Consider the following 23490-nt stretch of genomic DNA (forward strand, 5'->3'; position numbering starts at 1 on the left):
AAGATAGATTTTCACTGCAACTCACCAGCATAGCATTAGGAGCAGTCATCCTACAAAATGTCTTTTTATTGCACAGGACACATTGGCTGTACCTCTTTCACCTAGCATCAATGCTCACCATTATGATAACATTATCAGCTTCTGAGCATGATGATCCATTACCGGTACTCCCAGTAACAGGCAAAATCACTCGCCAACTCTGGTCCTCTCCATCTCCACCCTGAAAGAAACAAGCTTCCTTACAACTCAGAGTCAAAACACTGAAAAGCAAACTGTGAGTTCCATGGGCTAATAGATTAAAATACTAGCACAGCCCATGCCATGTATGATGGCTTAAAGGGCTGCGGTGCCAAGATTAAACGAGCTCTGGTTTAACAACAACAGACTAGAGCGTACGCTAGGATCAGAGTATCTCAACTCCTTTTGCACTAGATGTCGCGTCATTTACTGGGGCTACAATTTATTATAGAATAATAAATTTCCTTACATTGCACCGATGGGAAATTACCTGGATTCACTGAAGGAAATCTGACTGATTATTTATCAAATAATAAGGTACAAATTGTTGTGCCTAGACTGTGAAGCTAAGAACACATACCTCAAATTCCGTACCATCAGGTTCCTTCGATTTTTCCTCAGGTTGAATTTCAGAGACAGGGGACAACGAAACTGTAGATGTGGCAGGCTGAAAATTACAAACAGATAGCCAGTATTTTTCATGTACTTATAATCTATGCAACTGATGCCTAGAAACACAAAAGCTTTGTGACAGCTTCATAGAGAAATTTGAACATTTACTTGGACCTCAGCACACGTAAACTAAAAGAGCTGCTAACCCCGCCCCCTCTCTCAGAATCTTTTATCCTCTCTGGCCTGTCCATGAAAACATGTTTTTTTCTCCAACAACACCACATCACCACAGTCTTTATCAATAAACAGCATTTGCACGTACTGGACTTACCTCCGCTGCACTTGATCTAGTTTCTAAATTAGCCATGTATTCATGGGCCGTATTCAATATGCTGTTTTAGCGACTGTTTAGTTAAACGGTGATTACCTCTTAAGCGCCGTTTAAATAGATGTTGTACGCGGGCGTATAAACGGAGGCCTAAACGGCCTTTCAAAAGTCGCGATCATCGGACATTTAGCTGTACGCGGTCAAATCCCCGATCATCGCGTAACTTTCATTGTCGACACCAGACCAAGTTTAATGAACTGACGTAATTCGAGACGGGTAGGGATATTTAAATGGGCTCGATCAGGCCTTGCACACTTTGTATGGTAGTTGCAACTATGGGACCGAAAAGAGCGGAAAATTTTACGCACGAGCAAAGGATGGGCCTCATCCAGCTCATTAGACTGCAGGTGAAGGTGATAGAAGACAAACGATCGGATACCTCCTCCAACAGAAAGAAACAGAAGGCGTGGGACGAAATCGAGAAACAAATGGCGGCGAATTTTCCCGAGAGGGCGAGGGCCTCTGCAAAGGACCTCAAGGAATTATGGAGAAGGATGAAAGGGAAGACCAAAACGGTCGCACGGGATAAGAAAATAGATATGGCCAAGACTGGCGGTGGAGCACCGGAAGTTGACGACCTCGACGAAGAAACAGTCGCAATTTTGTCCATTATAGCAAAAGATTTGGAGCAGATTAAGAACACTTACGACGATGATTGCACTGGAGCGGTCACCGACACTCGCGATGAGGATGTTACTGCAGGCACCAGTTCAAGCGGAAATACAAATAAGAGGCAAGTATGCCTTCTGATGATTATTATGAAAAATACACATTTCTGAGTTGCAGGAAGTGCGTGTATTTTACTGTCATTACAAGATACAGAGTGGCATCAGTATAAAACAAAAATATCTGGGATGGTTCTCGTGATGTAATGAACTGCAAAGCAAGTTACGAAAATTTACAAGCACTTGATTAACCAATGTTCTTTTACAGTGCATATCATTAGCCCACTGAATACGATGATGACACCGAACCAGATGTCGAGTTAGAAGAAGTGAGAAGCAACGAGGATCAATTGTCAGTTTGGTAAGAGAATCGTTGAAAATGGTGGATGAAAATTGTTGCCCTAATTTTCCTTTCAACAGTCATTAAAATGAAAAATTTCATTTCATCTTTTGAACACGATAGTCCTGTACTTTCTGATTTGTTAAAATGCCACTCCTTTTTCAGCGGGAATAACAAGTCCTCAACTCGTGGAAGGCTGTCGCCGTCCTCGACAATCTGCCGTGAGCAGACAACCCACACCAGTTCACGTCAGCAGACACTCGTTGCCACACATCAGCAGAGAGCCGTCGCTCCGAGACAGCCGACAAGTTCAGCATTACAGAAGACGACCGAAGCCTTGTCTTATCTGAAAGAGGAACACGACATGAAGATGGAATTATTGGAACTTCAGAAACAGGCAGCTATATGTAAACGAAAGGCCTATGAAGCAAAAACTGAATATTACAAAGAAAAACTTAAACAGAAGCGAATCGACCTTTGAATTCTGAAGGGACAAATCCACTTATTAATTCATCCATTTATGTTGCTCTTACTGATTAAAATGCTGCATGATGAATCGTTGTCGGAATAAGTTTCCTCTGAAATTTACTTCAGCCGGGTTGATGGGTCGTTCTGGTTCACCGATTTCACCTCGAGGAAGGTCAGCTTCTGGCTCCGGTACAGGATCATTCATTCGTGTGGCGAGATTATGTAAGCAGGTGGTCGCAACTATTATTGCCATGTTGTGATCCAACTGAAAAATGAAATTTAATATCAGAGTCAGTTTATCTGTGTTAACGTGTTTTTTTGGCAAAGCGTACAACACAAGGGGGAGTAAACCGTTTCCATCACCAGTGAACCGTTTATGATACTCACTGAACACCTCAGATGCATTCCCTTGGAGACGCAGGGAAATCTCTTTTTCCAAATCCCGAATGCTCGTTCAACCACTCCCCGGGTACGTCGTTGGGCATTGTTGTAACGGTTCTCCTCTGGTGTTGTTGGGTTGCGAACCGGGGTAAGCATGAACGTGCTGCAAGTGTAGGCCGGATCCCCTAGCAAAATGCCTCTGTATTCCCCTGCTTGAAATTTACGGAATAGTTGTGATTCTTGAAATATCCGCGAGTCATGTGCCGAACCGTACCATCTGGCAACAATGTTAGTGAAAAGAAGTTGATGGTCCACAACACCCTGGCAGTTGATACTATACCAACCTTTACGATTGATAAAATGGGCCGCACGCTCCCCACCAGGATTAACTATAGCAACATGGGAACCGTCTATAGCACCAACGACCCCAGGGAATTGGGCAATCTCATAGAAGCCTTCGGCAATAGTTCTCCTTTCTTCCGGTGTGGTTGGAAAGTGAATGAATTGCTGACGTCTGGCACAAATAGCAGAGGAAACGCGATGAACCACCCTGCAGACAGTTGCCTGGGATACGCCACACATATCACCAATGTCCATTTGGAATGATGCCCTGGCATAAAAGCGCATGGCAACCAGCACCTGCTGCTCCGGGTTCAGAGCATGATTACTCTCCTTTAGTGGCATCAAATCTGGGGCTAAGAAATCTACTAGCCAACGAAATGTGTCCTTGGAAACCCGGAATCTGCGGATAAATTTACTGTCGCTATACTTTCGGAGCGCATCCACTCGGACCTCAAATACTCTTTCGACACGAGGACGGCCCAACAGTACCTCCTCCTCCTCCTCCTCTTGTGCAAACTCAAGAATTTGTAAAACCGCCTCCATGATGTCTAAACCTGTGCTGCATGTACTTGCGTTCCACCTAAACGCGGACATAAACATGCCCAGCCCGGCGATTAAATTTTCTTTTGTTGCTTAGACGTCGGCTAACCGCATGTTGGATAATAGCTTATTCTGAATTGGCGTATAACTTTAGACAGGCGATGATCGGGCGATCAAGAAATTTGTACGCGCGTAACCCTTAAACAGTCGCTAAAACACCATATTGAATACGGCCCAAAGTGAATTTTGCCTACATGTGGGTGTCACGATTTGAATGGATCAGGAGCAGTCCTCATAAAGTGACAAACAAATGTTGTGCCCAACCGCTAGTACATGTAGTATGAAAACAAACTAGGCCTACCGTACCAGTATGCGAGTCCTGACTCGCTTTTAGTGAGACCAATCACTCTCCGAGCCCTACTGTAGTCAATGGTGGGTAGTGTAAGCTCCATAAGACAAGTTTTTACTTGCGACAAGGGCCTGGCCTGGATTGACAGAGCCTGGCACAACGCCTAGGCCTACATGTATTCATATAACAGCCCAGTACACTGCTGAGGCCCTAATAATAGGCCTAACATGTTCCAAGATGTACTGAACTACTGGCACTGCCTTACCTGATCCAACAGGTACAAGCACGTCCCACTGGTTCCAAATTTCTTTGGACTTCTCTGGATGGACCTGGCCTCCTCCATATTGTTTAGCTCTCCGTGGCTTTTCCTTGGATTTGGGAGGGTGTAAAGGGTGTGGACATTTCCTGGACGAACTCCAAAACAAACTCCTCTGGTACCTGTGTTTTGGACAAACGGTGGTGTCCAACACAGAACTGTCAATATCGAACACACCAGCACGGAGTGCAATCAGCTGCCATTCTGTTTTGACCTGGGCAGCCTGATTTGGAGTCAAACAACGGCTCAAATGAGCGTTCACATCTTTCTTGCACTGCTTCAATGGGAGGACACAAGTGTCATGAGGATAACTTCCTACCAGTCCACATTGGAAATCCTTTATTATTTCAGAAAAACCGCACTTTAGTTGAAGTGTTCTTTCTTCCTCCATGCTGCATCCATGCACATGACCTGATAACATGTGCCATGCTTGTGTAACTGCTGTTGTTGTTGCATGCAGGACGGTTTCCAACCTAACCGCTTATCTCTCGAAAGGGCTACTCGGCCCCAAAGGGATTAAAATTGAGGGGTGGGCGGGGGAAATGGTAAATTTCATATCCTAAAGGTCTCACTAATACTCAGTAATATTTTGGGAGGGATTCATAAGGGGATCCAGAGATATATGCTTTATATGGTCTCCGGGAGGGGACCCCGGAGGGACGCGCAGTCGGGCCCGCTGCGAAAAAACCGGAAGAGTTCCCTGGATTTTTTTTTTTTTAATTGAAAAGCAATATAGTAAGCTTTATCCATGTAAAGGTCACTTGCCAAAGACCTGCAATGGCTGAGGAATCTTGTCTCAAATATGGCACATTTTTCAAAAATGGGGTGTAGAGCATTTTTGGGACACCCCTTACCCTCCTATAAGAATATTTTGGGGCAAATAAAAATTATGGATAATATGGCTCAAGGCCCCATCTTTCAATTCCACATCAATAGTATTCAACAAGAATTGGGGAACTGGTGCCAAAAATTAGCTGCAATAGGTCTAGTTTGGAGGTATTTTCTAATAGATAATGCATAGGAAAGGGGTAATGGTCGTACACCGGAACCATAGGGTGTATGGCCAAACGAAGCCACCAGCCTTCATACCTCCCCCAGTGTAGCCCATGGTAAAAATTGCAACCAAATCTGTTGACCCCCCATCTTGCCACTTCTGCATGATATTGCATGGTTCTCTCATGGACTGGCACTTAACTGCTAAAAGGCTTAAAAAATCAATTGTGGTCTTGTCTCCCATTTGAGTTCTGCCTTGGCCCAATCTGTCAAGCAAGTCTTTTTGTCATAGTCGCCAGTTTGTAATTGGAGAGCCTGCATCTTATTAGCTTCCAACTGTCTGTAATAAAATGGGCCATACATCACCCCGGGAAAGCAAGACACCAAAGTACCGATAACCTCGGCAAGTAATTTTATAGTAGGCCTCCCTTGGCTCTGTAGGCTTGAGCATATGGCTTCGACCTTTCCACTTTCTGTGGTGTGAGGAAAACCGCAATAAGTATTGAGTCAAATATGAATCCAATAAATTCCCTTTGTTGCCTTGGTGGCCATTTTGACTTAATGGGATGGAGAATTAACATATGGTCAACTAGTATTGTAGTAGCCATCATTGCACTTCTGGCACATGCCAGTGTCATATCTTGCTTCAGCCGCAGATCGTCAACATATATGACCGATGTGATACTTTGCTGCCTTATGCGTGCCATAATCGGTTTCATTAGGTTTTTCCATAGCCTTGGACACGGGCCAAGCCCATTCGGGGAGCATGTATACTGAAATAATCTCAAACTTTAAATATCTTTGTGAATTTCTGTGTCTAGGTACACAATAATTCGCATCTTTGATATCAATTGTGCATTGATAGCAACCAGGCGTCATCAAATCTACAACGGTCTTAATGCCCTCCATTTTAAAATGGGCATCCATCTTCTTCTTCTTCTTCAGCGTTCAACCTGCCTAAGTAAAAGGGCATCAATCAAATGCTTGGATAATTATATATGTTCCATCCATCTTTGGCCTCAGAAAAATTCGGGAAATAAGCTATATTGGCTTTTGGTGGCATTCTATTATCACTTTCTTCTCCAGAAGATACATAATTCCACCATTAGTGGCCTCAGTTACCTCTGTTAGATTTTATTTTGGATGGCACCCTAGTTTGTCGAGGCGGATCTCCATCAAACTCAAGCTGGTAGCCTTGACAATATTGAGGAGAAAAGGATCAGATGTTGATTCCTTCCAGTTTTCAAAATACATGTAATGTCGTATTCAAACTGCTTCAAAATGGCGAATATCGGCCTCCGATTTTGCTAACGGTTTGCTCAATGAACTCATTGAGACGTAATGACGACATTTTCGTGAGCTCAGAAACTATTAATTTCAACTTAACCAGGTAGCTATGAATAATTTGAATAATTTCCAACAGAAATCTTTATGAAATATGCAATATTGGTGAACAGAGCGCCGTTTGAAACAACAGTGCGTCATCGTTTTCTTCAACGCATTTTCAGTATGCCCGCGGTGAAACTCGGCCCTTTTCATCAAATTTGGTATCTCATGACAACGGAGGTGTCCTCTAAGAGAATCCAGTCCGACTTTTTGCACATATTACAAAGAAATGCCTTGACTACCTGAAAATACAATCTGTTTGGCATTCCGAAGGTCAGTTTTGCTTGCAGCGCGAATGCAAAAAGACCAGTTGCGCTTAAAGGGGTACCTGTTTTAAGTGCAGTTTCCGCAAAATGTGAACACTGCGGTGGCACAAGGCATGAATTGCCTTGCCCAAGGACTAAACAAATATGCTTCTATATGATAGCTTGATTCTTTCCGAATAAGAATATGCATGATTTGCAGTATGTGATTGAAGCTGAACGTGATTATTTTGCACAATTGAGGCGTTCTATATATTTCCACGTATGGGATGCTAAGTATGACACACTTTGAGCAGATTGTCATAGTACATATGATATTTCTAGATGGTCGTTCCAGCCTTTCCTTTTGAGGAAACCAGTGTTGTTGGGTATCAGGAGACTTGTAGGAGGCTGCAATTTTATCATATGTTAAAAAAAGGCTGTCAGGGTAATGTCAACCTTACCTTAAGGTCTCATTAGGGTGGGTTTTTTTTATTCATGAGCGCTAGTTCCTAAAATCATTGATTTCTCGGTATGTCAGTGTTGATTTAGCAGTTATTTTGGCAAAGACTTTTTTTTTTTAGTTTCTGAAACCTAGAGCTCTACTCAATAGGCGGCTAACAAGAAACTACGCATTTATACTGTTGTTGCCGACATATGTGTACACTGAACTTGGGATGTGCGTCGGCCCCGTGTTGAAATGCCGTCCAGTGCCAGTTGGTGGGTTTTTCGCTGATTTGTGCAATCTCAAAAGTTCAATGGTTGACCCTCGATTTTTTTTGATTTTTGTGTAGCGTAAGCAACTGTTTTTCATAGGAGAATGGTCACTCTAAGAATTATTCAGGAAAAAATGTATAATATTTTGGTTTTTTCGTTATTATCCGGCCTAATTGGCAAAATTGCCATTCGGGATGGTGAACAGAGCTAGGAGCAAGTGCGACGCTTATGATTTATTTTAAGAAATAAAATGCCCAATTTAACATCCTGCAGAATCAGGGGAATCGGGCGTTTCCAGTGCTATACGACACAAATGGATTGTCCTCATGCATTCACTTTTGAAACGCATTTTATAATAGATGTTACGTCCTGTTAATGGGGCACGTCATCATCGCGTACATTTCGGAAAAACTCCCTAACGAGACCTGAGCTCTGCATCATTGAAGGAAGTTGTACTTATATGGTCAATATCAAGCTGAGAAGTGTTTTGAGGACCTACCTGATCTGGTAAACGTACTGTCTTTACTTTCCGTCCTCCCGTTTCTTCTTGTTATGGGAGTAGGGCTTCTTTCCCCTTCCGCCTTGGAAATTGCCACGGTATTATTGACGGGATTGGTAACTGTTGTGGCCGTGATGGAAAAACTATTTCCCCGCGGCTTCCACGAGTAGTTTTTTGACAAAGAGTATGAGTTTTTCGTCTCTTCCTCAACGTGTTTGGCCTCTTTTATAGCCTTGGAGATGGCGTCGCCAAATAATTTGTTGGTAACAGGGATTATACCTGTTTGGCAAAGGCTTTGATACTTTGCCCTGAGACCTGGCTTTATTGCTTCCTTACGTTTTATTGAGAGCTCCTGGTTTGCGTACCCAAGAAGAGCCAAAGCATCGGAAGCGATTTTGACTTTTTTCTGTTTGTCAATGTTCTCTTTGAGAATTGAATATGCGATGCTAGCCTAGCCACTGCGGCAGCAGCTTTGTTAACTGCCTTCTGGATATGAAATAGGAGGACATCACGCGATCGGGCAACAGAAGTGATCTGTGTCCTTATCTCATCGTTAAGCTTTGGGGTTTTTAAAGCCCAACAGTTTTTCGGAAAGGGATAGAGTTTTTCTCTATATAGTTCTCCTATGATCGCCAGTTTCCAGTTTCTCATGTTGGTGTACGAGAATGACGTTATTTATTTCAATGATGTCGGTTTTGGCATTTTGTTTGCTATAAGTTCGTATTGGTGTTGTTCCGGCAACCTCGCGAGATACTATAGATCGACAAAAAATTTGCGTGCAGTAATTTTTCTAAATTTTGCGAAAAGGTCATGCTCGCGAATATACTCTGCCGCGAAAATATCTTGCTTTTCAGCAAGAATTCCATGTCATTGATGCCATGCCTCCTCATGCAGTGCATCAAGCTAGGCCCTATGCAGCTCAAGCATACGAAACCATAAAAAAGGGGTTAATTGATACCGTGTATACCCCTTGCAATTACCACGTATATAATTACACCTAACAACCATAAATTCCACACTTCTTCAATGACTTTTGCCTGAATCAATGCTCATCTTTTGTGCTATCGGCTTAATTACTCTAGACATTGACACCTGTTGACAGTGGATTTGAGTATACTGTATAGACACGTGCACTTCAGCACCTATTCACTAGTAGCAGCTCTTGGTCAAAATACACGATTTTATTTTAACAGAAAAAAATCGCCGTGTACAGTACTCATCAACATCATCATCAATAGCGGCTTCGTGGCCCTCTTGGGTCTTTGCCTCCTGTTAGTCGTCTCAAGTAAAACATATCTTTTTTGGGTGGAGTACGCATGCTAGTGCGGGTAAAGTGTCCAATAAACTTATGTACATATTTACACCGTCAACACATTTAAGTCAGTTTCCATATTACATAATAGCTAGAACTAAGAACAACCATTCCATCATCAGTACGAATATATGTCCTTCGCTGCCCAGTGGCTATCTAGTCGGCTTTTGAAGTATTCGATGGGTGGCGCCATGACTACCTCTTCTGACAGCTTATTCCACTCTGACACCGACCTGTTTGTGATGAAGTGAGACCTAGCCCTGGTTATGAAACGAGTTGGCTCCAGCTTGAGCGGATGGCCCCGGAGGTTTATTTTTGTGCTGTATGGTATTTCGAGCCTCGTCTCTAAGTATCCATGTGTTATTTTGAACAAGATAATCATGTCGCCCCTCAATCTCCTTTGTCGAAGACTCGGCAACTTGAGGCGTCTTAATCGTTCTTTATAAGGCAAGTTTTTTAGGTTTCTAACAAGCTTCGTTGCCCTACGCTGGACCTTTTCTAGTTTGTCTATACAGCCTTTCTTCACCGGGCTCCATACTTCCTGTCCATACTCCAGATGAGTTCTTACAAGCGCTTTATATTGGAGGGTGAAAATACTGTGATTCATGTAGCTGAACGTCCTTTTCATAGTTCCAAGTGCTGCGTTTGCAGTCTTTACGATTTTATCAATATGTTGTTCAAATGACAGATTCGAGTCTATAATTATTCCTAGCTTCTTCTCCATCTGGACCGATTCTAGGTAATGTGGTGAGCCATCCGGGTTCCTTAAGTGATACTGACGTTGTAGAGGCCTGTTACCCAATCTCATATGTTTACACTTGTCCAGATTGTAACTCATCTGCCATATCCCTGACCACTTTTCCAATGATCCCAAGTCTGCTTGGCATACCGCCTCCGTTTCTACTGAAATTGCGACCCTATACGCCGTTGCATCATCTGCAAACATTTGTAATTCATTTGCCACTTCGTTCGGGAGGTCATTTACGTATATCACGAAAAGAAGTGGTCCTATCACACTCCCTTGAGGGACACCACTCAGTACTGGTCTCGATGAGGACGTACATGCTGCTAGTATTACCCTCTGCGTTCTCTCCTCTAAGAAACTCTTGATCCAGCCAATCGTGTTCGCCGAGAAGCCGTAACTCTCAAGTTTGGACAGCAGCCGTTGATGTGCCACTCTATCAAACACTTTAGCATAATCTAGGAAGAAAATGTCAACCGAGTCCCCATCCTCAAGTCGGTTGAGCCAGTGCTTCATTGACTCCAGCCAATTGGTGTTACAACCCTTCTTACGTCTAAGCCATGCTGTTGTTCGCAAATCAAAGAGTTGATAGTTAGAGGGTCCATCATTTGATCCCTCACTATACTTTCCAATATTTTGCATATCACTGAGGTTAAACTTACAGGCCTGTAGTTTGTTGTACTGTTTTTATCTCCTTTTTTGAATATTGGTGTAATTTGAGCCTCCTTCCAATCCTTAGGAACAATCATACTTTCTAAACTAAATTGAAAAGTAATGTTAAAGGCGTAGTCAGTTCGTCACGCAGTTCGTGTAGCAGCCTTGGGTGTATCCCATCTGGCCCCTGGGCTTTTGAAGTGTTTAATAGCTGCAGTTTCTTGTGGACTTGCTCTGGGGTTGCTGACTCCCGGGTCATTTGAACGTTTACTGGCCGTACTGGTATCGATGGGACTTGGCTGGTGTCTTCCACAGTAAATACACTGGCGAAGAACTTGTTCCGTCTTTCCTTGGTCATCTTCTACTTTTTCCCCAGCTTCGTCCTTCAGAGTTGGGATCTATTGGAACTTATTGGTTTTGTCCTTGTAGTAACCCCAGAACGCTTTAGGGTTCCTTTTGCACTCCCTGGCTATACTCTTCGCCTGGGTCTTTAAGCATATAAAAATGTTATGCATGAAGAAAAATCTAACAAAACGATGTGAAAAGACAACAGAAATAAAAATGTTTTTCCATATCACAAATACGTCGTATATGAGTTGTCCTTTCTTCATGTGCGTGTCAAAATATCCACCCTTCCATCAGGAAAAGGGTGGCGCAAGAGAGTTGTCCTGTCCTCCTCTTCCCGCGCTGTACAAACCCGGCCACCATGCGAGACGAAGAGGACAGACCTCGTTGCTTGGGAGCTAAACGGACATTGAGGAGACGGGACCCCTAGAATGTAGCGACGACTCGAGGCAATTCGCGTCATAATTTTAGCTAGGATGAGCAGTCTCTATGCATAGTCGATGACAAGGATTGCCTAGACACTGATAACATCCCAGTTATAGCAACAGAATGCTTCAGTAGGCTATTTGCCCCGAACAGACTTTCCCGATGGTGGAGACCCTAATTGATCCACACTCTTCGCTCCGCTCGGCTTGTGACAGCAGCCGGTAAAACCTCAGGAGGAGCGCGAATAAGAGTGCACATTAATCTGTGCTCGTTGCGGCATCGGGCTGCTTGTACTCTGCTACGCGACGAATGCACTCCCGTGGACAGCGCGGACGGATAGCGCCGAATTTTTGAGCGCTTACACGAAGCGTGGAAAAAATTCTTCAAGCACAATATCACGGGAGGGCATTTGTCGCGGGCGTCGAATGATGCACCTTTCAACGCCCCGGGACCCTCGGACTTTGGGCCTCGGATTTTGGGCGTTGAAAGGGACATTATACCTACTACTTGTATGAATATATATTATCTCTCTCAATCAACACTCCTACTTTAATTTCGATCGCCTTATTCTGCAAGGTAACATATCCGGTTTCCAACAGAAGTGAGGAAGGCCTGTTGTCAGCGCATTTTTTAGAGTTCATGTTTGTTGTTTTAGATTCCGTGTGATCTTTGATTCTGATTTTCTGTACGTCCAAATACTTTTGAGATATGGCGCACATTACTGTGTAACTTGGATTTCCATACTTCTGTTTAAAAGATGCGTGAAAACTGCAGTGGGATTTCTTACCCCAAGTGTGACATTTGCTCTGGTTGCTGCATTCCTTGGCGATGTGAGAGGTTCTGAGGCAGTTATTGCAAAGACGTTTGTTGAAAACGGCACTGTATCAGTCAGCTGGCGATAGTGTACACTCAAAACAAGAATGACCGGAGTTACAGAACTGACACTTCTTAGGTCTGGCGGGAACACTTACAAATGAATCCACTGAAACTCCATTTCCGTTCTGGCTTGTATTTCGAATTTGCATACTTTTCTCCGACGTTCTCAAGCTGTTCTGTCAATGAATTAATGAATCGCTTGAAGTCAAAGGCATCCTGTTGTCCCGAAGTTCCCATCTTTTCCCGGCAGAATTTTGGTAGTTTCTTTGCAATTGTTGGTACGATAAAGGGAGCGCATTGGTAGACATCAACGTTGAGGTTTTCAAGGGACCGTATGTCTCATCATTACTCGGTTGTGGAATGCCCGGAGAGCATTATTATGTCCTGCTGGACCTGGCATTTCCAAGAGGTTATTCACATGTGATCGAATGATTTTTCGGTGTTGTCCGAAGCGTTCTTTCAGGATTTTTACCAGAACTTTCAAGTTGAAGACCAGCAACGGCGTATGTTGCTGTGCCCGTTAACTGCCCCTTGATGTAATTGTATTTCTTGTGTAGTTTGCCCGGAGAACATGCCGCTTCAATAGTGGCCCTAAAAGATTTCAATGATGTGCAAGTCCCATCGAATGTCGGTAGTTTCAACTTTGGCAGTTGCGCTGTTTTGGGTACTGACGCAGATTTTATGACCGTTTTCTGTGACAGTGTAATTCCGCAAACTTGCTTACGTGCACTACTTTGGTTCGATTGTCTATATTCCTCTGTTCTGTTCTAAAGACTTCTTCCTTGGTTAGTTCATCGTCCTTCTATTTCGTAACTAGCTTTCCTAATTCCGCGTTTAAACTTTGAAACTTGCCAAATGTTTCGTTGAGTTCTGTTGAACAAGCTTCGACTTTGAATAATTCGATTTTTTTGGTATATCCTTTTCAATGATGGCAATTGCCTGGTCGAACCCTGCTTTAAAGGCATCTTGCAAAAAGTCTCTAGTTTTCCCGAGTTGATCGATTTTATCTATTTTGAAATCACTAGTGGTAAATGTAAATTGCGTTGTATTTTAACCGGTGAATTTCCCAGATCCTGGGCACGGAACCATTTAGAAAACTCCGCACTTCAGGTTTTCTACTTTTCTTGGGAGCTGCTGACTGAAATATATGGCGTGACTCTGATATCTTTTTAACAACTGCCTTCATTACTACAAACTATTGATCAAAGCATACGCATGTGCCGTAATTATGAGATTACAGATAACAGGAAACGCGGAGATTGACTCCAAGTACTTAGGTTTATCGCAAAGGATTTGCTCAGGCAACCACGGTTGATTTATTGGCTCCGGCTGCAATAACATCACCCTTGACCTAGGTTCAGGACAGGCATAATTCCTGACACTAGGTTCGACTCCATCCTGAGATAGAGGTTTTTGATACTCTTACCTCGTATACAAGAACATATCGAGAGGTGGAGTATATTTAAAACCACTGGTTGTGTCAGGATGGTTCGATACCGGATTCAATCATAGACTATCTAATGTCATGGGAGGTCACTGCACTGAGAGTGAAGCTCCTCACTAGCAGAGTAAAAAACACAAATACGACTAAGGTGATAGCCTACGCAGAGGCTTGAAGAGGAATTCTGGCCAACTGACGTGTTCTGTCGGGAGTGGATTGACTAGTAGTATATACCGGTATATGTTAGCTTGGATCTTCGCCAATCGACAGCCTTCAAAACTACCGTTTATCCCAAGTATGCTGGGATGCTTGTGGAATAATGTATGGTTCCCTGTACGCCGAAGTGTTATCAAATTCCTGCAAGCTGGATATCCTGGGCATTTCTGAGCACTAGCTATTTCCTGACTTGACGCAATTCTTAGAATCTATAAACAGGATTTGTTTGTAAGTGATAGCCTGCTCAGAAGAAAAGTTGGTGTGGCCTTCCTCAGGCACAAGCGTTGGACGCATTTTATAAAAGATCTCTATCTAGAAAGTGATAAAGCAATCGGATGCAGGGTGCAGGGTGCTAATCCTCATCATGGTCTATCTTCCCAGCTAAAATCACCCTGATGAACTCTTTTTATAATATATTGATTATCTCACGCAACTTCATTTATACGAATACTACGCGCTTCAAGGCGAAGTAATTTTAATGGGGGATCTCAACGTGAAAATAGAGGGTCTATAAATCCAATCGTGGCACACGTGCCATGTCTTCATTATTGAGGAACTCAGGAATTTACTCAGTTCCGGTGAGTGTTTTATGTACAGCACCCGTTTACTCTTTGATCCGTTGGAAGGATCGCACAAAACCCTCAAGACCATAATTTATACTAGTCAGTGCCGCACTTTTGGAGCAACCTTGATTGCAAAATTCCTGTTTCAATACGTCCGATCATTTACCCTTGTGTGCAGTAATCGACCCACGTATGGAAATAATTTAAATTCTACCGCCGCCGATATTGTCGACTACAGGAATAAACGCTTCCTTTGGGTAAGGTGCGGGTGCAGATATGTGAGGTGGATAAGAGGCTTCCGATAATTGACCCAGCTCGGCCATATGAGGGTCTGGTTTCAACATCAAAGCCACCGCCCGTTCCGAAAGACGCGCTTTGCAACAGCGCTCTCTTGGGTCACCCTAGGACCCAAGCCAATTCCACACATTAACTGGAATTTCTTCGATCAACTGAACATAGCCATTGAAAATACTCCGTTTTAGAGCAAACGCCAACTTCAAATTCACTGATTTCTATAAAACTATTTAGATACAGTGTCAGATACAACATTGATATGAAAAGCGATATGTTTTATCTTTTACCCTTCGGCAGTTTTGAGAAGTAGTGCACGGCACCGATTTGAGAATAATTTTCGAAATGAGTTTTTCTACTCCACTTCAATACATATTTTTGTGGTTGGCAGTTAATTGACCATCTAAGGGTTGCATATGGTTCCAGTTGTTGTCATCTGATGGAATATTCTTATTTGATCAATTTTGACCGATTACAACGAGTTTTTTAGCAAATTTAATTTCGCGTTTGGGGTAAAAAACGAAAAACGTATGAAAAAATACAAAATGTCTCTTGTCGTTTGTGTCTCACATTTTTATTTTATCCAAATTTTTCTAACTTCGTGTAATTGTTATCTCATGGGATATATGATAGTTTTGTGGTTTTGAAGCCCAGTTTCTTGGTAATAGAGATTAGAAAACGGTTCATTTTCCCATCGATGAGTTTGTTTTGACAAACATTAAGGCCAATAGCAGAAATCCCGAGTGTGAAATCTCTTTGTGCAATATTGGTCTACATTGAATTTAGTTCCACTTAGGAAATATAGATAGCACCACTTATTTTCTTTCTATTTGAGCCAAACTATCAGTGCAAGACTGGTCTATGAATTTCTTTTTAATACAAGAATACGGGTCCCGTATCCGTAGACAGTGCAATGTTTTTATCTACCTTTTCTCTTTCTAAACTGGTTTACTTTGGTTAATTAACGTTGTTTTTATGATAAATTACATGACTTGGTCCCACTTAATTCATAGTTCATATGCCGAAGTGGTCAGTGCAAGAGTGGTCTAACTCACAAAATTTACAAATTGTAGGAAAAAAATCGATCAAAATTTTTAATACGGTTATGCAAATCAAAATGGAGTTTTTGGCCAAGACAAAGGAAGTTCCAAGATTTCAAATTGTGCCAATGAGGATGATAATCATGGTCAGATGATTTTTTACGACCTCTAGAATTTGTCAGGCGTTTTTTCACTACCAATAGTGGAGTTAGACAACTATTGTTCTGAGGGGCTCAATTTATAATGTATACATTTTAGTCATCTCATCAGATGCAACAGTACGTGCCTACCACAAGTTTACCGTTGATTACCACCTTTATTATGGATTTTTATGACAAATTGCAAACTTATCAGTGAGTGAGTACAGCTTGACTGCAATTAGCGGCGAATCAAAATTTACTAACACATCTGCCTAAATTGTTAGATCGTTCCCAACAATACAAGTCAACAATTCATATGGTATGTATGTATCTGTTATCCGAATAATCGTATCTACTGTATACCGCATGTACAGAGCATTAACTTTCGTTGAATTAGTCGTTATCAATTATTGCTTTGCACTTCAGCTCAGTTTGAAGCTGAATTAGAATGGGCTTCACTAGTCAATTACCCGAGAGAGGTGTGTGTTCAAAGGCAACTTGCTGTGACCCGTCTCTCTATTTGAGAGAATCTGGCCTTATTCACCGTCGGAGGTGGATGCGCTATAATAATCGTTAACGCGTTAACGACTGCCTCTGAGCTTACGATCCCTAAAAGCAGTGCGCGAAAGAGATGCAAACCGAAATGGAAAGAAACACTATCGCCTCTACACCGCAAGATGAAAAATCTTCGCCGGCTCTGGATGTTGGCTGGAAAGCCTAGATCCCCATAATCAAATGAACTACAGCATCACAAGTGCGCGAAACGCGAGTTTCGAGCTGAGCTAAGAAATCAGAATGCCGAAATGGAAGAAAATTTCTACAAAGAATTAGTGTTTTGGTCGAGGTAGATCAGAATAGATTTCGGAAAATGCAAAACTGTCGTCTGCAAACGACAAACAGACCCCAACCACCGATGCGGTTCAAGTGTAAAACACTTAACAATTCAAAAAACGTAGCCAACAATTGGGCAAGCTTCCTCGCTGATCTCTACTCTACTGAGTGTAATGCAAAATAAGATGAGACATTCAGACGGGAAGTTGATAGCTCGGTAAACGCTTTGGAGGGAAAATCTTAAAACGTTTTGGTGGATGGCCTTGACCACCCGTTGGCATTAAAATAACTAAATCGCTGTATCCGTGAGCTTAAACATGGCAAAGGCTGGGGGCACGACTTAATTACTTACTGATGAACACTTGAAATACGGTGTACACCAGTTTCATGTGACATTAACGAATGTGTGCAATACCTTTCTTAATTCCGATTCCGATTCCAATGACGCCAAGAAAGGAATAGATACGATCGATATCCAAGGGAAAAGCGAAAGAAGGGTCTGCGCCGTGTAGCAACTGTCCGGTGACACTTCTTCCGGTCTTATAAAAACTTTATGAGAGACTAATGCCGATGGAACGAACTAAGTATTTCCGAGCCCGCAACAGAGGGCGTACCGACCAAAAGAAAAGTGGATGTGATTCAACAGCTTCTGTTCTGCAGGAAACCACCCGACACAACATTGAAAGGCGCTCAAAACTCTACTCCTTTTTCCTTGATATAGTCAGAGTCTTTCAAATAAAAAGTCAGGCAACTAGGGACCGGCTTCAACATCAAAGCCCCCGCCGGTTTCGGAAGACGCGCGTTTGGACATAGCTCTCTCAGGTCTCGTGGTACACCCAAGCCAATTCGGCACAGCTGGCCTTTGTAAAGCTCTTCGATCAGCTGAACATGGCCGTTACAAACACCCCGTTTTAAAGCAAACGCCCGCTTCAAAGTCACTGACCTTTATAAAACTATTTAGATATAGTGTCAAAACATTTATATGAAAAACGATATGATTGAGGAGAAGTGATGGCACTGGTTTTAGAATAATTTTCGAAATGCGTTTTTCTACTCTACATCATCACATATTTTTGTGGTTAGCAGTTCAGTATGTTGTCGGTGCCTAATGGACCATCTAAGGGTATCACATGGTTCCATTCGTTGTCATCCAATATTCATCATATCATATTAATTTTGAACGACTACAACTAGTTTTATAGCAGGTTTAATTTCGCGTTCGCGGTAAAAAACGAGAATAAAAAACATGAAAAAATGCTGAACGTCGCGTTTTTGTGGTTAGATGTTCATATGTTTGAAAATCCCATTTCATGTCTATTAAATTTTTTTCTAATTTTAATGTAACTGTTATTTGATGGGATATTTGTTAGTTTTGCGATTTTGAAGCCCAGGTTCTAGTTTATTTAGATTAGAAGACGGTTCATTTTCCTAACGATGCGCTTGTTTTGGCACACCTATAAGCGCAAAGTGGTGTGAGGTATACCGTTCCAATATTGTTGAACACGCAATGTGGCTTAAACCTTTCAAACATTTATGATGTGTACATCAATTTTTGAGTCACCTCATAAGAAACAATTACAGTATATGTTGCCTCTGATTATAACCTAATTATGGATTTTTATAACAAATTGCAAAGAGATCAGAGTGCATACTGCTAAATTATGGTATGATTATTTTTATGTTTGGCAATTGGCAGCTAATCAACACATCTGCTCAATTTTTTCGATCGTTCTCATCAATATAATTCATATTGTATGTATTTGTAAATCGATAGATCATACGTGTACCTCAGTTTGCAGCTGAATTAAAAGGGCTTCATCATGGCTTCCAGTAAATTGCCAGAGAGAAGTGTGGTATCAAAGGAAACTTACCGTGACCTGACTCTTAATTTGAAAGACTCTGACATTGTTAAGGTTTCTGAAACCGTGTGCAACAATTGCATATTCTGACCCAGCGGTACACCTGTTTTGTGGCTGCTCAGGCTATTCTGCTAGAGAACCGGCTTAAATTCTGGGATACCGTTTTCAACGCATTAGGCCTACCAGTCGAACTTTGCGCCACACTGTGGAACATGGAAAATAGCCAGATCACCGAGGCAATGCTCGGGAAACAGCTGGAGGTGGACTTCGACATCCATATTTTATTCCTAAAGTCGGCAATTGAATGCTGGGTCAACTAACTTTTGACAGAGGCCAGTTCCTGAGCTCTATCTATCACTCGTCGGAGTGATTACATGCATGAACTGCACACTGTAGACTTATATTGATCATTGCTCTGGCGGGTGCATCTGTGTCTGTGTTTTGTTTTGGTTTGTTTTTTGTTGTTTGTTTCTTTATGGTTATTTTCTATATTTCACCTGACTGTTAGTTATTAATCTTTCGTAATCTGTAACCCCACATATCTTTTGTTAGGAGGAATCAACATATATATCCTAAAGTCCTGCGAGAGAGAACGAATATTGCTGACATGTCCCTATTTAATAACTGGGACTCTTGGTCAATCTTGGATAAATCATCGCTGCATCATGCCTCCCAAGTTCGATGAGCAAGCCAAATTGGGCTGGGTGTAACAATGGGGGCATTGACTTGGATTTGGCAACCACTGTAAAGGAAGAGCACCATGTTCTCTCTCACGGGATATTAGGTTACCGGGTATATCTATTTATTGTATTTCTATATTTTGGTTATCGACAGTATATCTGTCTTGTTTCAGGACGGCTCGACGGCGCTTACGATCGCCACCGAAAACGGTCAGCCTGATGTTGTAGATGCTCTATTGAAAGGTGGCGCAGAGGTTGACAAAGCGAAGAAGGTAACACACCGAAAGTTCCATTTATCTTAACTTAGCTTTCTAAATAATTAATTAGATAGCAAAGGATTTGATATTATTGTTGAATTAGATCATTAGTTTGAATCGCTTGAAATCATCCACACCTTCTTAATAGAGCTTAGTAAGCGTTTACGTATTACTATGTGATTCTTAGTGAGTTGCGTCATATTCACGAAGCACTCGTAACTTCAATCGATTTCGTAAGTCGTCGCTACTCGCGCTACGTGAGGTATTTTCGACTTCGTAGCATTTGATAATTCGCTGATAAAAGTACATGACGACGCAAATACGACATAACACATATATTCTTTTCAACACCAGTCTCCCTGACGTCACATCAGGAAGCATACATTAAACATTCACATTGATCGAGAAAAAAAAATTATTTCCTTCTTTTTAAGTAAGCAAATATTAACCTGAGCACAAATAATCACTAAATGAACTGACAAAAGAAAGTGAAGCAGGCTAAAATTTCAAAACAGCAAACTTCTAAAACACGTAACCTAAAATGAATCACACAGCACTTCAAAGCATTGTCTATTACACACTTTAATCTTCACTGACACCTTGTCTATCTCAGTAGTCTTTAAGTTTTCCTGTTCTCAATACATGCAACAACTTATCAGCGGATGCGCCTTTCTTCGTCATGCAGTTTGCAACCTGGCAATCTCCTGGGAGCCACCTCACAGTGTTTATGTCCTTTCGTTCGATGCACTGCTGAATGGCACTTATATCCAGGCGCAAACGCTTATCATTAACCAATTTTGTTGATCCCAACGACTCAACTACACTCTTGTTGTCAACAACTACAATCAATTCGCATTCTAAGCTGTGTCCAAAAATACACTGCAACTGATCTCTGAGATACATAGCGTCCTCGCACGCCTCTAGCAAACTCAGTGCCTCAGCAGCAATTGCAGATCTAACCACCCTTTTGATTTTATTAGCAGACCAGTTTAGTGGACAGCATTTTCCGTCCTTTCCCACCAGAAAAACAATATGCGCCCCCGTGCTGCTGATGCCGTCACTAAGGTTATCCAAAGCTGCATCCGAGAACACAACAATCCTCCATTCTCTTTGATCCCCCAACGCAGGGAACCACAGCTCAGATCTTTCTGATTCTAACTTTTTCACAGCCTTATTTAACTGCAATAATGTCAACCACCTAAGCCTTGTTAAATTTTGTGCTGAGATCAATCATCTCGATGCAAGATCAGGCCTAGTGCCCTGAACAGCCCAATTTAGGCGACCTACAACACTTCTGTACATTGTTTTCTCCTTGCTAGTCAACTCATCTTGTTTTCTACACTGTCTTTCAGCAGCAAGTTCGATCAGATCAACACTTTCAGTGTACTCGCTCTGATCCAACAGAATTCCATCTTCTGATTGAACCAATTTGAACCCAACATAAATAAATGCTGTAACTTCAATACGACCCGCCAGGAAGCGCTCACGCAATTTGTCCATCACCAACGTGTCAAATTCAAGGCAACCAGCATGGATGAAGTCATCAATGTGACCCCCTATTACACCTAGTAGCCGCCCATCTTTCACCAGGGTAAATATGGCAGGGTCATGCACTGACTGCTGGCATCCGATCCCCAGAAGAGTATCCCTGACGCTATGATAAAATTGCCGAGCAGCATCGTTAAACCCGTACAGACAGTGCTTGAGCCGCCAAATTTTCCCTTCCGCATGAGCTTCTTGTGGGGGCTCTGGAAACACTTCCCTATCCAAAGCCTTGCCTTGAAGAACGCAGATTTGATGTCGGTCGTTTTAACAGCCCATTGGTTACTTGCGGCAACGGCAAGAATTACTCTCACTGATGACTTGCAGACGGTTGGGGAGTCTTTTTGTACGCATTCGTCTTCCTCAAAGCCCCTGGCAACCAGTCTGGCCTTGACTTTGCCGGCTTTTTCAGTTAACACCCATCTGGTAGAGACTCTAGGTTGCCCAACATTATTGACTTCCTCATATGTCTGAAAATCTCTCAACTCTTGAAATTCTTCCTTTTTGGCTGGAACACAAGATTCATCATTATGCTTTGCCCTTGGGATCACAACCGCATTCACATTCTCAATGTTGTCCAGTTTGTCCCAAGTGTACACATGCCTCAGGTCAATGCTGGAATCAATCTCACTGTTATCCTCGCGCACATTGTACCGGTCACTGTATAGTCCACAGACCTTACCAGCCCTACTTTTTACCGTAGCCATTGTCCAGTCATTCTCAGGTTTTATCTTATATTGTATCCTCGAGTCCTTTTTCAGATTAGATTTAACATGCACGTGCAAACTTTGCTCGCTCATTGGAGCGTTCTGCACGGTATTGTCTACGTCAATGTTCTCCGAAACCACCGGTGTAGGTTTCGCACATGCGGTTTCACCAGAGGTGTGTTCTGTTGACACTCTCCGACTCCCTTGATTACCCGTGGAGTTTCCTATTAACTCCCTTGGACTACCAAAATCGCATCCTGGATCGCTTGAAGCTTTCACTAACCCTAACAAAAGTACAACAGTGTCGCACAAACACTACACGGCCGTCCTGGAGTACAACCTTCTCTGGTCCTAGCCATCGTTCCTGACCTTCTCTTTTGTAGAACACACGATCTCCATTGCGAAACACCTGCTCAAATGCGCGGATTTTGTTTCGCAGAGCACGGCGAATTCTTTTGTTCGGCTTCAGACTCGATGAAAGCCTGCCTGCTAGCATGATGAGCGTTAAGGTGCTTCGCAAGAACCTCACTAGTTGTAGTACCCTGCAACGCAGGAAGTTGTTTTGACATCACATTCGGCAAGTTCGGGTTTTTGCCGAAAACTAGCTGATAGCTACTATACCCATGCCACATCTGAAGAGAATTGCGAGCCATATTCGCCCAGCTCAAGAGAACTTCTACAGGCGTATCGGGGTACTGTTCAGTCAGTTTGAGTAATATATTGTCAGTCACACCATGGATACGTTCGCAGAGACCGTTCTGAAAAGGACTGTCCGCCGACGTCGTGCACACTTGGATGTTCAACACACTCGCAACTTCCCGGATTTCGTCGGCGCTGAATTCGGCACCGTTATCATATAGTTATCCTCGCATTACACCGTAACCAGCACCTAAGTGCAACATGATTTTGTCTATGACCTCATTTGGTGTTTTTCTATCAATGAACACCGCGATAGTCATCCGGGACCACATGTCAACTAGATAGAGAATGCAACGATGCTTCCACTTTTTCATGTCCATAGATACTTCCTCATTGAAGTCATGGGCCATAGGCATTGCGACCAAGGGCCGCGACGGCGTTCGAGCATACACTTTGCACAGGTCACATTTCTCATGTATTGAATAGAGTTGTTGCAGGAAATCGTCTTGCCATACCCCTATGTCCTTGAGTAAACTAACCCGCTTCTGAGTAGGCGGATGTGCAAATTGACGATGCAGCTTTAAAAGGGCTTTAACCCTTTCCGCTCTGTCCAATTCACTCAACTTCACAGTGCATTCACTTTCCACTGTACGGTCACTCACATTCTCAATCA

At 42.6% G+C, this 23490-nt stretch overlaps 1 protein-coding gene across 1 annotated transcript in view; it reads left to right on the forward strand.

Moving 5' to 3' along the window:
* Positions 1-23490, forward strand: part of LOC135500409 (ankyrin repeat domain-containing protein 50-like) — a 745855-nt gene that overhangs the window by 587988 nt on the left and 134377 nt on the right. The window contains exon 16 of the mRNA XM_064791866.1: positions 19846-19944. Within this exon, the coding sequence (XP_064647936.1) occupies positions 19846-19944 (99 nt within the window). The remainder of the gene's footprint in view (positions 1-19845; positions 19945-23490) is intronic.

The sequence above is a fragment of the Lineus longissimus genome, chromosome 16 (assembly GCF_910592395.1).
Source record: "Lineus longissimus chromosome 16, tnLinLong1.2, whole genome shotgun sequence".
NCBI classification, from domain to species: domain Eukaryota; kingdom Metazoa; phylum Nemertea; class Pilidiophora; order Heteronemertea; family Lineidae; genus Lineus; species Lineus longissimus.